Source organism: Nyctereutes procyonoides, unplaced genomic scaffold (genome assembly GCF_905146905.1).
Source record: "Nyctereutes procyonoides isolate TBG_1078 unplaced genomic scaffold, NYPRO_anot_genome, whole genome shotgun sequence".
NCBI lineage: Eukaryota > Metazoa > Chordata > Mammalia > Carnivora > Canidae > Nyctereutes > Nyctereutes procyonoides.
This window is the reverse complement of record NW_026575046.1, coordinates 20386441-20402754: the sequence shown is the minus strand read 5'-3', so window position 1 is coordinate 20402754 and position 16314 is coordinate 20386441. Positions and strand designations below refer to the sequence as shown.

At 36.3% G+C, this 16314-nt stretch overlaps 1 protein-coding gene across 1 annotated transcript in view; it reads left to right on the top strand.

Moving 5' to 3' along the window:
* The window catches only part of OXCT1 (3-oxoacid CoA-transferase 1), a 124959-nt gene that overhangs the window by 64248 nt on the left and 44397 nt on the right, over positions 1-16314 (top strand). Inside the window, exons 12-13 of the mRNA XM_055325101.1 lie at positions 5258-5330; positions 5936-6011. Coding sequence (XP_055181076.1) covers positions 5258-5330; positions 5936-6011 — 149 coding nt within the window. The remainder of the gene's footprint in view (positions 1-5257; positions 5331-5935; positions 6012-16314) is intronic.

The window sequence follows — 16314 nt, the reverse complement described above, 5'->3', positions numbered from 1 at the left end:
TTTGCCGAATAAGAGAAAGGAGTTGGACTTGATTCTTTGTCTTTTCCCGGATTCTTTTCCCGGAGCGTGCTCCATTGTGTTTTTCACTCAGGCGGGAAGAGAAGCCTTCCTAGTCTCTTCTTTGCCTGGTTTGCTCATAAGAGATCATCTCTTAGAGAAGACTAGGATAGGGGAGAAATTGCAGGTGGGGCTACATATAATGGCACCCAGGCTGAAAAATGTCTGCCTTTTTGTGATGAGAACGATGACAAGTGAATCCAGAGGCCAAAAGAAAAGATCTGTCACACTGGGATTTTTATTCTGAGCAATACTTAGTGTCCCTTCATCATCATTGAAGGAGAGCATCCTTCAAAGGTTCAAGGATATTTAAGGATTTATTCTGCCACTAAGTACAACCCAGTGATGTGAACAATAGTGTTTTTTTTTTTTTGAACTGGCACTCTAGTCTCTCTTCCTAATTTGCACATTTATATGCTTCGCCTTTTATTATTAAGCCTTTTATTTGACTATGACATAGAGTTGCATGTAGTAAGAACAGCCCAGAGGAAAAAAAAAAAAAAACAGGCCAGATCCTTTGGCCATCATCGCTGCCCATACTTGAGGCAACACTGCCACCTTGTTGGGGCTGAAGATTATCTTAGATTGGGGCTCCTCATAAGAAGTGAATTCTTATATTCCAGCATGATTTTCTTTACCTTTCTTTTACTCTTCCTCATTCTACCCCCACAAAAGTATTACTCTTTACATTCAAAAGTAGTACATGTAAATCTCAGAAGAGAAGCAATATTAGCTGAACATAAAGGCCAGCTGCCATGTGGAATTGATGTTTGATACTTAGAATTTTTGGAAGTAAAAACGCTTCTGGTTGAATAGTTGAATTAGCTAACATGACTCAACCCTGAAAGGCCCACTGTGATAAAGCAATGACATTTAACTAAGGCTGTAATTTAATTGTACTATACCCTTTAGCAATAGCTCATTGATCTGTGAAAATATTTGCTGCTTGGTTTAATTAATTTATGATGTTAGTGAGTTATTTGCAAAATGAATAACTTCATTTTCCAAATTTTCGGCCTGAGTTCATAAAACCCACTTTCCTTAGAAAAGTAGTTAATCTTTTCAATGATTATTGGACAGTAGGCATTTTTGATTCCACGAGCTTAAAAGTAGCTCAATCCTACTGAAGCCACTAGTTTAATATTTTAACTCCCCAAATACCATGTGTAACCTTAGACTGCCTTGTTAAACAATAATTCATTGCTTTTTGGGAAGCTGAGCTACAAATCCATTTACTAATATTTTAACTCTTTGGTCAAAGTTCTATTCAGGATTTATGTTGCTTTGGATTTTGGAGAACTGCCTAAATTAGGGAGGAAATACTTTGAGTGAAAGAACCCAGAATATATATTGGTAGTCTCCTCAACTCCTCAAATTTGTAAGTTACCTGGAAGATTAGCCCCTTGTTTGTGTTAATTTAAAAGGATTTCTATAGAAATTTCTTGGAATGAATACAAAAAGTTCTATTTCTAGCTATAATCAGTGTTTTAAAATAACTATTTCTAGGTATCCCTTCTAAATAATAATCTCATAGGTTATGTAGAAATAAATTATCACCGTATGGCACTATTTGGTTTGGAGCATACTTTTTCATACTTATTATACCATTTGAGCCTCAAGTGAAAACTTACACAGATTGGGAAACTGAGGCCCAAAATAATAATATGGTATATACCCAAGATCCCATTGCTAGAGACTGGACTCACACACAGTATCCTGGCCTTTTCCTCTACACATTGAGTTATACCCATTGCTGATCTAAGTTTTACAAAGATGTAGAAGGCAGTGCTTAACAGCAGCTTTTCAGAGGTCCTGTTAGGATTTGCAGTATTCCGATGCAATTGTGAAATTTCCACTGAGTCTCACATTTTAGCTTTCATACTAATGTATGCATTTTTCTCCATTTCTTAATTGTCTTTTACTATACCAATGGTGTTTTAAATGACTTACCTTTAATTGAAACTGCTTTAGAAAGAATGGCCACATTAATCTCATGAATAACCTTATAAATATACCTGGCCCCTGCCATGTGCCTCTAAGGGCAGTGGTTCTCAGTGAGTAAGTGGGGGTGATTTTACTCCCCTGGGGATATTTGACAATGTCTGGAGACATTTTTGATTGCGAGTGTTATTGTCAAGTAGCAGGTAGAGGTCAGGGATGCTGTTAAGTTATCCTACAATAACTGGAACAGCCCCCCCCTCAAAGAGTTCTCCAGCTTCAAATGTCAGTAGTGCCTTCTCTAGAGGCCTTTGTGCCACAACTGAAGAATCACAGACCTGCAGACTAAGGTACAAACAGTATAGCATTCAAAATCTACCTGATAGTCACACCTGCCCTCTCCAACTTCATCTTCCATTACACCCTCAAGGACTTCTGTATCCAACCATCCTGGACTACTGGTTCTGTTCTGATTATGACTCATGCTTTCCTTCTTCCATGCTTTTGCTCTTCCTCTGCCTGTCACCAGATTTTTTTTTCTGTCCCCTTCTTTTTTCATCCCCATCTCCTTGACAGTAATTTCCTATCAAAATGTGTTATACCTGTTCTTCCAGTTCCAGTTCATTTGTCCTCTCCAGATCCTTTTGTGGTTCAGAAATGCCCCTCCTTTGAACCTGTAACGCATCTAGTGTCTCACATTTTGCTTCTAATTATTCATGTGTATTTATATCTAGCTGAATAGTATATTCCTTTTACTTTAGGGCATTGGTTCTTAAAGTGTGGTCCCCAGACCTTCAGCCTCAGCATCAGTATCACCAGGGACTTATTAGAAATAGAGATTCTCAGGCCCCATCACAAGCCTATTGAATTACAAACTTTGGGAATTCAACTCAGAGATCTGTTCTCCATGAATTCTCATAGATGTTAAAGTTTGAAAAGTTTTGGTTTAGGTCATCTGTGTTTGGTTTGTAACACTGTTCAAGGCACATAGGAAGCATTTATTTAATATTGAGTGAATGACACATGCTAAATCATGAGCCAAAGGACTCCATAAGTATGAAATTAAATAGCTGTTTTTGCCAAAATATTGTGAAAGTATTTAGACATATACAGAGAAAAACTGGAGGAAACAAAAATCAATCAGGAATAGTCAAATAAGAAAGTTCTTTTTCTTTAAAATATTGATTGTTGATTACAGTTATTTCTTAACAAATTTGAACATTGTAATCGAAAAACATGGGTTTAACTTTAGGATATCTATTTTTACTTAGATATTGTATATATAAAAATACTGACAACTAACTTGGCTTCCAGAGAATGTAATTTATAACATGCCAGAATGTATTAGCAGGTGCCTGACAACTGTTTTTTATGAGAGTTGTTTTCTGTGCTCTTAAATAAAACTATGCTCCATAAATCACATGGGGAGAGTCATACCTCTCTCACTGATCTCCAAGTTTCCTGTGAGTGGCAAATAATGCCTTCTATGTACAGTCAGCTGGCAGAGATTGCCCTTTGGAAGTCATTGTGATTTAGCACATGGAGAACAAAGAATTGAGATTTTTATGTTTCTCTGCTTTTTTTTTTTTTTTTTTTTTGTCCTACACATTCTTGCTCCTTGCTTATCTACCTCACAGGACCGGTAAGGAACAAAATTTGCTGGATAAGGAAGTTGTGTTAGGATTAGTTGTATTATGCCTGTCCTGAAACCTCCAGCTCCCAGGCTGGGTGTATAACTCTGCCATATAAACCAGTTGTTGGGTCCTGTAGTATTTATCCCTAGAGGGGCGATGGCATTGTCTCTTTTATAAGTAGGTTTGGAGTGATGAATAATAAAAATGACAGTAATAAAAGCTTGTGTTTACGGAGTCCTTTCTCTAAGCCAGGTGCTATGCCTGCATTATTTAATTTAATCCTCCAAATCTTATGTGCTTCTTAAAAGCCCCTACTGACCACAGCAGAAAGTATTTTCCAAGCCTTTCATCTTTATAGTACTTTGAAAGATGTGAAAATGTTTCCCCTATTTAGAATCAAACCCCTTTGGGGAATAAATATTTCAGCATGATATATAAATAGCCTCTTTCTCTCTACTTGTGCTCAAATGGAGAGGAATATTGATAGAATTTAGCTTTCAGGCAAGGCTTGAGAAGCGGAGCGAACAGCTGTGTTGCACACCTGGGCATGCATGGTCTGACCACTCTGGTCCTGTTGTATCTGGGAGCTTTTCTCTGTTCCAAACCTGGAATCATAACTTTTCTTCCCCTTCTTGTTGACTGCTTTATTACACTGGGGTAATGCATGGAGTGTTCTCATACAATTGACTTCTATTTGCCAAAGTAGCATGTGAGCATTTTTCTAGTTAAGATCAGAAGCTTCCTGCTAGGCAGTGTACACACAGAAAATGGATCACAAAAAGAAAGCAGCTGAAATATATGTCAGGTGATATGATTGGTTGTTTGGGGACTGGATGACCCTGAAGATCCTGTTCAGCTCCGAACTTTCATTCTGAACTATAAGTTTTGGAAGAGGTTTTCCCAAGAGGACCTCTTGGAAGTTACCATTAAATATGTGAGGCAGTATTAGGGTGCTATTCCCTGATCTCATCAAAGTCCTATGATTTTTATGAGAAACTTATAGGAGCAAGAAAGGAAACATAAGGCAGAGAGAGAGAAAAAAAAAGAAGAGATTCAGACCTAATGATACTAAGGAAATAAGGGGCACCTCACTTTCTAGATTATTTCTTGATTTCTAAGAAGTATCTGAGGAGCAGATATTTGTGTCCTTCCCTTCAGAGTTGGGTTTCTTCCTGCTTTTTCCATAATCTCTTTGCTCCAGTGACTTACAGCAGCACTTGATCCTGACAGGTGCATCCCAGGGACTCCTTTTCCCTCACTCTCATCAGCATTTAGCAGGGAATTGTGGAGGGAATGGGGCTGGGGGCAGGTAGGAATATTTAGAGGCAACAGGGGGTGCTTTATCTGTAGAGAATTTCAGAAACAATAATAAAATTAAAGTTGGTTTTCTTTCTGTTATCACCATGCAGGGGCAAATCTGAACAATGCCACTGACAAAGTACTCCTCTTCATAGGCAGCAGTGCCCACTGTGTCCCCCGTGCCCCCATTGACACTGTGGTTTGGTTAAAGAGGCCTTAGTTCTTTAGGAAACAGAGAAGGTAGAGACCTCTCTCTGCATGATTTCTACTCTTAGAAATCTAATAGCTTTTTCTTTCCTTTGTTTCCTTTCTTATGTATGTGTGTTTAGGCAAGGAAACAGTTACTGTTCTTCCAGGAGCCTCTTACTTCTCCAGCGATGAATCATTTGCGATGATTAGAGGGTATGTGACAACGGAGCCCCTCGTGTTCCACATGGCATGGAATGAACTGAGTCATCCCCTGAACGTGTTAGCAAGGCTCCAAAACGTAACCACATCTCCCAGCCAGAAAATGGTCATAGCTCATTCAGCTGCACCAAGATGTGAAATTATTCACATTGAATGTTGGGAATTGGAACATTGAGCTCACAGTTATTAAAAGAACCCCCCAAATGGAATCTATATCTATGTGCTGAGAATACCAAAGTCAACATTTTTAAAGTTCTTTCTGAGGATCCCAACATTTCCTACAAAATTGTGTTTTCATTTTCTAGCTAGCGTTTCCCTTCAAATCAAGCCACATTCCCCTCACGGAAGGAAACAAATGCACTGTGTACACCTGTTTTTAATTTGTTTTTGGAGACTATTTAGGCTATAATTTTTTTTTAAAGAACTCTTAATGGTTATTTCTCTATATCAGCTTGAGCTGATTGATTTGGAAATAGGTGTTGGTGGGAGAAAGCAAATTTATTTTGGAGGGTATAGAATTATTTTAATTGCTGGCAATTTCAAGCAAATGGGACATAAAGCTTGTGAAGTTTGCTTTATATTTCCTTTTTCTCTCTCAGGGGGCATGTCAATCTAACAATGCTCGGAGCAATGCAGGTTTCCAGATATGGTGACCTCGCTAACTGGATGATACCTGTAAGTGAACATTTTTCTTTGGAGTTGTGCCTGGGTTGCCATAATTATGTTTTAAGAAAAATCTTGTTGCATTGCTGTGCTATATTGTTCTACAATATAATGTAAAAATAAGGACATATTTTAATAGTGACATTTAATATTTTAGTCAAATTTTGGTAAAGCAGCTACTGAGAACTATTTAACTTTGCTTATTTACTGTCTAGTTGCGACTAAAAAGGTAAGAACGGGGCCAAAACCTAATTTTCCATGAGGAACAGAGAACTGGGGAAGATTAAGAATAAGTGGGTTAATTCTGATAAAAATAAGAAATACCAATATTTGTTATAGCTAAATTTTTATAATTAGAAAGAACAATTAAGTTCATTAATTTTATGTTAATTCTATATTTTCTTATGGTGATTAAAAACCTCTCTTGATCGGTCGATCATAAATAATCATTCACATTGTCTTACCTCATAAGTAATCAATCACATTGTCTCCTGTAATGGAATACAAATCTTATGGTGTTTAAACATGCTTGTGAAATGCAAACAATTTTCATTTACTAACAGCCTAAATCAAGGAAAAACCACTTAGAATCAGCTTTGGAAGAAGGACTATAATCAGTAGACTTAATTTATGAGTGTGTTTTGTTATGTTCCAGGTTGTTGCTTTGTGATATGTGTATGGCAACAAGAAATAATTCATGTCCGTGATTATGAGCTCATTTTGGTTGGTAACTCAGGTTATACTTTGTGTGTACGTAAGGATTTGTGTGGTTTTTCTGTATTGTCAGCCAAAAGGAATTTGTTTAAATAACTGATACTTGTGTTCTATGATTTGAGAGTTTTTCTGAAATCTTAGATTTTTTCTCTAGTAATTTCTTGGGGAAGGTAGATTAATATGTTTGATGACAGTGTTAGATTGTGTTTAGCTCTTTTGATCTTATATACCATTAAATATTATTTTAAAGTTTGAATAATGATTAAAGTCCTGGTTCTCAAACTTCATTGCATATTAGAATCACTTGACAGTTTTAAAAAATATTATGCTCCCAGAGTTTCCAATTTAACTAATATGGGATGTAGCCTAGGCACTGGCCATTTTAAAAGCAACCTTGGTGATTATATAGCCAAGTTTGAGAACCAGAATATTAAAGAATAATCAAAAATCACATTTAAAACATAAAGAAAAGGGGCACCTGGCTGTCTTAGTTGGTAGAGCATGCTACTCTTGATCTTGGGGTTGTGAGTTCAAGCCCCACACTGGGAATAAAGTTTACTTAAAATAATAAAGTGTAAGGGAGAAATATGATTGAACCATTAAAATAATAAGAACCTTAGTAAATTATGGAATATATTGTTATTTTAGTTTAAAAATATTCATCATTCTAAATCAGCCATTAAGAGTTGACATCAGGGAAAATCTCCTGAATGTTGTACAGTGAATCAGATTGACAGTTTATGGGAATACTTATTTGTGTAGATAATGAGAATATATTTTTATTTTTAAAATCTAAAAAAAGGCCATATGGAGTAGTAGAAAGAGTGTAAAAATGTAAGCCCTGCATTCTAGCCCTGACTCTATGCAGTAACCAAGGTGTGATGTTGAACATGTCACTTAAATTCTTCATGTTAAACCATCCTTATCTATAAAATGAGGAATTGAGACTAGATGATTTCAGGTGTCCTGTCTGGCTCTCATAGCCTAGTGGTGAAGAGCAAGGGCCCTGTAGTGAGACAGATGTGGGTTGAAACCCAATTTTTGTCACTCACTAGCAGTGTAACTGAGGCATTGCCTGCTTTTCTTCATCTGTAAAATGGGAATGATAGAATACTACCTACTTTATAAGATTACATAAAGGAGTAAATGATATAATGTATACAAAGTACTTAACACTTTGTATATGATGTATAGAGGTTGATGCCTACTTCAAACTAAATAAATGGCTTGTTATTATTTAAGAAGGAGAAGTTGGGGGTACCTGGCAGAAAAGGGAATAGAATTAGTTACTATGAACAGAAACAATGGAGATTTAAATATGCCTATTTCTCTGGACTGTTAACAAGTTTTGAAATCAATTTGCACAGTGGTCATGAGTATGGAGCAGAATAATGTTCAACACATTTTGCCTTCAGGGAACATGGGCATCTTTAAAAAGTCAGTGTATGTTTTGTTTATATTATAGTTTAGCACATGGGGAGGCTAGAAGCACTCAGAGTATGCATTCTGTAGTTGCCCTATGAAGGAAAGATTTTTCAGTATATATCACATTTTTACATATCCTGTGAGTGATTAAAATATCAGTGTTTGTTACTTTATACTCTTCTTAATACTCTAAGAACTCATGCATTTCCAAATGACTGGACCTAATAGGGCAGTGATGGAGAACTCTGGAGGTCTAAAGGAACAAAAACGAAGCATGAAATGTATTCTTGTGTCTGTTTCCACTCTTTTGGGTAGTAGAAGTTGATAGTGTCATTTCTTTTCTTTCTTTCTTTTTTTTTTGGTTTTTGTTTTTGTGAGAGAGAGAATGTGAGCAGAGGGCAGGGGTGGGCGCAGAGGGAGGGGGAGAGAGAGAATCTTTTACAGGCTCCAGCCTACCTAGCTCAGAAACCAACATGGGGCTCGATCTCACAAATCTAAGCTCATGACCTGTGCCAAAACCAAAAGTTGTTTGCTTAACCGAGTAAGCCACTCAGGCACCCTGGTAGTATCATTGCTGATGAGATTTTATTTTGTTCCTTTAGTAACTGATAATCACTTTTGTATTCTTCATATGTGATGCATAGTGTTTATTTTGACTCTTTTGAATGCAGAATAGCTTAAGAGTCCAGACCATGAGCTTCAGTTTGTAATAAATTTGATTTGAATTTCAGTTCTCTCCCTAACAAATCATACAATCCAGAGTACGTTTTTGTCAGGATTAATTGAAAAGAAAATGAAAGTGGCCACTAAAAGCACTGCATAGATATAGTGGCTATTATTTTTTTCTTCTTCAGTGCTCTATTGCTTAACGTTAAAGAGAATATTTGCCCTAAAGTACACTGGCATAAGCAAGACTGTGTTTTGCGGAAGCTAGTACAGACTGCTTATCCTGAGTTCATATTCAAGTACCAAAAATTAAACCCTTTGAGGATACATTTCTTGCTCTTATTGGTTATGGGTAGGATATAGCCTGTCCTCTTTAAAGTTTCAGTGAGCAGTCTATTTCTATTTGTCCCAAAGATTTATGTTGATTATTAAAATGTAGATATATTTTTATTGCAAGATCTGGCAGTTAAGAAGCTGAAAAGTTCGGCTTTATTATATCATTTTTCATTTACTTTTATCTTTTTGCTGAGTTGAATAATCTTTCAATGGTTGTAAAGCCTTGAGTTTCTCTGCATCATGGCATCTCCATCAATCATCACAATGTCAGATTACAATAAACATTAAGCTTTTAAGGCAGGTGAATGGTATGGATACTATTTGTCTTATCCTTTAATAGCTTCTTTGTATGCAGTGTTAGTCTTCTATACACAGATTTTTTAAAATTCTGCCCTGAGCATCTGAAGAGAGAAAATGTGACAAAATAGTAGTTGGCTCCTTCAAGTTCTCTGATTATCGTGATGATGGTAAAACCCCAGGCAAGCTACAAAAATGTGGACAGATGTGTGGGCCCATTGAATCTGCATTCAGAACTGTTCTGGCTTTCCTAATGCCTATTTTTGGAAAACAGCTGCCATAGATTATTGACTTGTGAAGGGAAGCAGATGTGCATGAACAGCAATGGAAGCTGGTTATTGAAAGCATGCAACTGTGGCCTGCTGGACAGGGCTGCTATGGGGAGTGACACAATAGCCAAGGGCTTGCTCTTTTTATGTGGGGAGAATTGAAATGAGGGAGTCTTAAGGCAAAGGAAGACAGGATGTATTGTGTTTGTTTTTCCCTCACATTTTAAAAATTTCTTTGTGCCTTTTAAAAGAAGAAGTACAAATTGATGTACTCATGTATGCTACATGTATGAGTGCATAATATTGGTTTGGTATTCTAGTTGTGTCTTTTTAAAATAAAGCTAACTCTCTAGTCTTCTGTTTGTACACTAAGGAGGTTTGTGTTCAAGATTTAAATGATGTTAATGATATCTCAGTAAAGCTGGGAAAATTTTAAAAATTAAAAGATTTAATCTAGTGGTTTAATTGCATCAACTATAGTCTAAATATTAAATCTATAGATGATATAAATATAGAAATATAAAGATTAAACTATAGATAAAGGTAAAAACCTACAGATATAGAGATAGATTTAACATATTTGTCTTGTTCTGTAAACCATAGGTAAGGAAAATGGTGGAGAAAATATGTATATATGGTATTATGCTTTTACGCTTATTTGGTAATACTTTTACCATAGTGTAATTGTAGTGGAAAGTGTAGAACTTTGGAGTTAGACTGCAAAATACTGGTTCTGTCACCTATTAGTGGTAGGGCAGGTGATTTTATTTTGGTATACTCATTTACAAAATGATAGTGTTTAACTCATATGCTTGTTCTGGGGATTGCATTAGTTCATTCAACAAATATTTATTAGGCATGTATTAAGGGCCATGTACTGTTCTTGCCTCTTAAAGATGCAGCAGTTAACAACAAATGAAATTCTTTGTACTTACGGAGCTGATGTTCTAGCAGGGGTCAGCACATATGGCCCATGTGCTGTACGTGACCCACTGCCTCTTTTGGAAATAAAGTTTTACTGAAACACAGCCCCATCCATTCATTTATACATTACCAATAGCTGCTTTTATGCTGCAACAGCAAAGTTGAGTAGTTGGAACAAGAGACTGTATGGACCATAAAACCTAAGATATTTACCATTTAACACTTTATAGAAAAGTTTGCCAACTCCTGCCTTAGATCATTGGTTTGAAAAGTTTCTTTTCTAATATAAGCATGTAATGGTATAAATTTCTCTCTATGTGCTTTATTAGTCACACCCTGCAAATTTTTACATATTGTGTTTTCATTTTCTCTTCAAAATATTTACTGATCTCCCTTTTTATTTTTTTTTCTGTGACTTAGTGGTTATTTGGGAGTATGTCATTTCATTTCCAGATATTTGGTGATTTTCCCACATAACTGTTAATTTCTTTTAGTTCTCTCGAAGTCAGAGAACATAATTTTATGTAGTTTCAGTCATTTTGAGTTTGAAATTTGTTATGGCCTAGGATATAGTCTGAGTGACTTGTTCCAACTGCATTGGAAAAGAATGTGTATTTTGCTCTTGTTGGGTTGAGTGTCCTATAACTCAGATCAAGTAGGTAGATAGCATTCAAGTTTTCTATGTCCTATCAGTTATTGAGAAAGGAGTAATGAAATCTTAGCTATAATTCTGCATTTGGCAATTTCTATTTTGAGTTGCATTATCTTTTGGCTTTGTATATTTTAGAGCTCCATTATTGGTTGTAGGAGTACACAGTTAAGGTGGTTATACTCTTTTAACAAATTAACCACTATATCCCACGTTATTTCTGGTAATATTTTGTATTCTGAAGTCTATTGTGATATTAATATAGTAACTCCATACGGTATTTTTTTCCATTCTTCTACCTGCAACTTATTTATGTCTTTATATTTAAGTGAGTTTTGTAGTTAATACATAGTTAAGTCTTTCTTCAGACTTATAGAAGTCTTACAACCTCTGACTAATTGGAGGTTTAGACCATTTACATTTATGTGATTGTCAACATGGTAGAGCTTAAATCTATCACCATGTGATTTTTTTTTTTTTTTGCCATTTGCGCATATGACTTTTTTTCCCGCTATTATTGGGGGAGTCAGTGAAACATTTTTTTATGATTCCATTTTATCTTCATTATTGACTTATTTTTCTTATTTTTTTCTAGTGGTTCCTGAAGGGTTTTATTTATTTTATCTGTATTACATACTTTTTATTTATCACAGTCTTAGTAATACCTTATCACTTTACAATTAATGTATGAACAATATAACTGTGAACTTCTCTTCCTGTTTTGCTGCTGTCGTACATTTTATTCTGCATTTGTTTTAAACCCTGTGATGCTTTGTTACTATTTTTGCTCTAAACCATCAGCTCTTACTGGGTGTTATTCTATATGTTGGCAAATTGAACACCAATAAAAAATAAATTTATAAAAAAGTAATAATAAATAAACCATCAGCTCTTTTAAAGAGATTGAAAATATGAAAAAATGTATGTGTTGTATGTTTTTATTATATAGTATACTTCATATATAAAAGTTATATATTCCTAATATTTTTGCTCTTTCCTGCCCTTCTCCTTGACATTGATCCTGATTGCCATCTGATGATATTACCCTTCTCCTTGAAGGATCTCCTTTGATGTTTCTAACAGTGCAAATCTTATAGATGTCACTCAGGTTGATTCTTTCAATATTTGTTTTTCAACTTTGTTAATGTTAGTTGAGAGAAGCCTTTAGTTTCAGTGGAGTTAGCACCACTACTAACGTGATTTCCTTTTGAGCACTGTACCTGATGTCCCATGTATTATGAGGCCTTTCCCCTCCAGTTAGTAGGAATATGTATTGTTTCCAGACCTCTGTGAATCCTGGACTTTTTTTTTTTTTAGTTAATACCTCCTAGTGGCTCTTTTCTAGGCCTTAAATAATTTCTTCTCGTGTGTATATGCACATCGGTACTCTGCCAAAGACTTGAGGTAAATCCTTTGCAAATCTTGTGAGCTCTCCTTCTGTATAGCAACCTCTGTTTTGGTATTTTGAGATATCTAGTCAAATTCTAGTTGATTTGGTCTCTCTGAACCCAGCAGGACTACTGGGTCCTGCCTGAGTTCCCCTCCCTGCACTGGATTCTTTCTTCCAGGCAGTAGGCTGAGGCATGTACAGGCTCACTCCATTGGTTTTCCTTCTCTCAGAGATGACAGTTCTGTACTGCCTGTTTTCTCCTATCTGAAAGCTACTTTTTCCTTTATTCAATACCATTAATAATATTTTTGAACTTATAACTTATATCTTCATACATTTCTTGGATGATTTTCTTAGTACAAATCCCTAGAAGAAGTATATGTTGGTCAATTTTTTAGGGTTTTTGATGCCTAATTAATTACTGTACAGAAGAATTATCCCAATTCATACTCAGAATGTTTTCATTCTGTTACCAGTGCTGCTGTTTTATCTTTTTATTTATTTTGCATTTCTTTAAACTGCCATCTAGGATGTCTAAAGAGCCAGCAGTGCCTTACTCTGCTGCCTTACTGCACATTTAACCTCTTCTCTTTTGTTCTGGGGGCCTTCCTTTTGGCTTTTAGCAGTTATTATCTCTTACCAAGTATTGTTCAGTGCTGCTGTCTTTGGTCATTTTAAAGATCACATTCATGGTGATTATTCTCAGTGTAGTGAATGTCTCTTTACAGACCACTGTAACAAGCATGTGTGTGTGTATTTTCTGTATCCGGTATGTTGAACAAGCTCTACCTGTGGGATAAAATAAAAACACAACTATTTTTATCTCCCATGGTGTCTTTATTTTAGTTAGGGAAGCTCTTCTTCTGTGTGACATTTCAGCTCATTCTCTGATAATATAATAACTATCACTGGGTCACTTTAATTTACAAACTCCACTTTGATTCAAGACTTAAAGAGTCCAGTTTCCTAATATTTTCTTAAAAGATCTAGTTAGTGTCCTTTGTGTACACTAAACAGATGAGTGCTGATTTTTTTCAACCTATAATGATTTCACTGAACCAAAAAAAAAAAAAAAAAAAAGATGCCTGGTGGTTCAGTTGGTTAAGCATCTGCCTTCAGCTCAGATCATGATCCTGGGGTCCTGGGATCAAGCCCCCGCTTCGGGCTCCCTGATCAGTAGGGAGTCTGCTTATCCCTTGCCCTCTGCCCCTCCCCCAGTTTGTGCTTTCTCTCTTAAAAAAAAAAGTGAACGTTGCTTCCACATATTTAAAAGCAATGTATCTCCCCTTCCTATGGCTCCCCAACTAGAGGCAAGGCTGGCTGGCTGCATTTGGGAAAGGTTTTGTGTGGTGACCTGCTTTTTCCTTCATTCACCTGCTCCCCCCAGTTCACTGTTCTGCACCTACCTGGGTAAAAATCAGGAGAATGAGAAGGCAAAGAAATAGGGCGGGAAAGTTCTTACATGGTTGGTAATGCTATGAGCTGGTTCCCTGCTCTCTGGTCCTTTCAGAGAAAGTGGATCATTTTTCTTTGTGGGGGGTCTTTGGGCCCCCCCATCTGGGCCCCTTCTGCAGCATCTGTCCTGGAGAACAATGGCTGAGTGCTTCTCCTGCAGCTCCCAGTTTTATTGTGGTCCACTTCACACATAGGTTCTCATTTGTGAGGCATCCCATTGAGAAAATGTTAGAGCATCTTTAGACAGGCCTTCTTATGACTCATACCTGGGAAGGATCACATGTTTCTTGTTCATTTTCCATAGCAGTAGTGTAGTTACTTCTCCCAAATGGTCACTTCAGCTTCCTCAGGTAGAAGTCACCATTCCCCAGTTGTGTCCAGACTCCTCTTCTAGAGGTGGGATCCTCTGGAGTTGTCATCCAGGCTGTGCTGTGGGTTGAGCGAAGGGCACGCATACACTTAGCCCTCTCCTTAGTTGCTGGGACCAAGGGAGTAGGACCAAAGCATGCTTTTCTTCCAGATCCTCCACACACAATCCTCTACGCTTACTGAACTCTGATTTTGCCAAGCGTTCTGCGTCTTGGAGCTTGTTTTGGACCATTTTCTCTATAAATTCTGCTTCTGAGATCTACCTCACATGCAGGTTATCTCCTAGCTATAGTACTTGTACATTCATCAAAAGCAAGATAACCAAAGTTCCTATCTCTGGTTCCTGTACATCAGGACGATCCCTCAGCCTATTCTGATTCCCAGCTGTCCTAGACAGAAGAGAGGACCATGGAAGAACCTAGCCCAACACTGTTTATGTGCACCAACCAAAAGCTGCACCAACCCCTAGTTTGCCGGGGGGTGGGGGAAGGTAGGGGCGGGGGGGTGAGAGAAGAGGAGGAAGAGGAGGGGGAGAGAGGAAGGAGTGTCAAAAAAAAAAAAAAAAGAAAAATTGCTCTGACCCAATGGACAGAACTTTACTTGCTGTGCCAATTTAGAGACCGATTTAATGTTTGCAAAATTTCCAAGAGCAAAGAATGATTCCTTCCTGTACAGCAATTTAACAAATGAGCATACATTTTTTAAAAGACAAGTTAATATTTGTGAAATTTATTAGAAACATAAGCTGTTTATTATTGCTCTTTACTTGGATACTATATTTAGTTATTCAAAAATGCTTCTATCTGTGACTATCTGGAAAACATCTTGAAAATTAATCCTTAGTTTTATTATTTACATCTAACATTTTTGGGCTAAAAGTATATTTATAGACTAACATATTTATACATTAGTTTTATAAGGAATTTTCCTCTTACATGGAGGATACTGTGTGTTGATGATTAAAAGCTATGATTAACGCTCAAAAGCCACAGCTAAATTATAAGTCTAATATTTTTACAAGGAAGGAACTAATAGCTATTGAGCACATGCCATTGGCCAGGTATTATTTATTTGTATATTTATTGTCATTTAATAGAATGTTGTGAGTTAAATATAACCATTGCTGTTATAGGTGAAGAGATATATCAGGAGTTAACTATTCAAGTTTATATATGTAACCCAGTTATGAAACAGGGATTTAACCATAGTTTCCTTTGCTCTTATTTATTTTGTATTGCACCACAGTGTTCTTTTGGGAAGTGTTTGATTAATGCCTTTCATGGTAGAAATAAAACTACCTGCAAAATAAATAAATATTCTTACAGCATTTCTGGAAGCTTGATAAATTTTTGTTTCATTGTGTGGAACAAAACTTCTATTGCAATTGGAAGGATATGGGCTATATATGTGATATTAGTTCAAGCTGGAGTTTTGAAATGTGCTGATTGACCATTTGCATGTTCTTTTTTCTGCGTCTTAATCATTTTTTAAAGTTCGCACTCTCAAATTCTAAAGTCTTCACTGCCTAATCATATAAAAACCTCATGTATGAAGTATTCTATCCATTTTATTTACCATTTTGTTTTAATTTACCAATTGAAGAGTTCTTTGGAAGAGTTCAAGTCTTCTACCAGGATTTTCAAAAATAATGTTAACTTTTAATATTTGTTAAATGGGAAACATTGAAACATAACTAAAAATATGGGAATTATTGCAAAGGGGAATCCTAAATGGAAGTTTAAAAAAATTAAGATCAGGAAGGAACAATAGCAAATTCATTGGCAAGTCAGGCTCACTCAGCCTAGGTCCCCACCAGTGTTA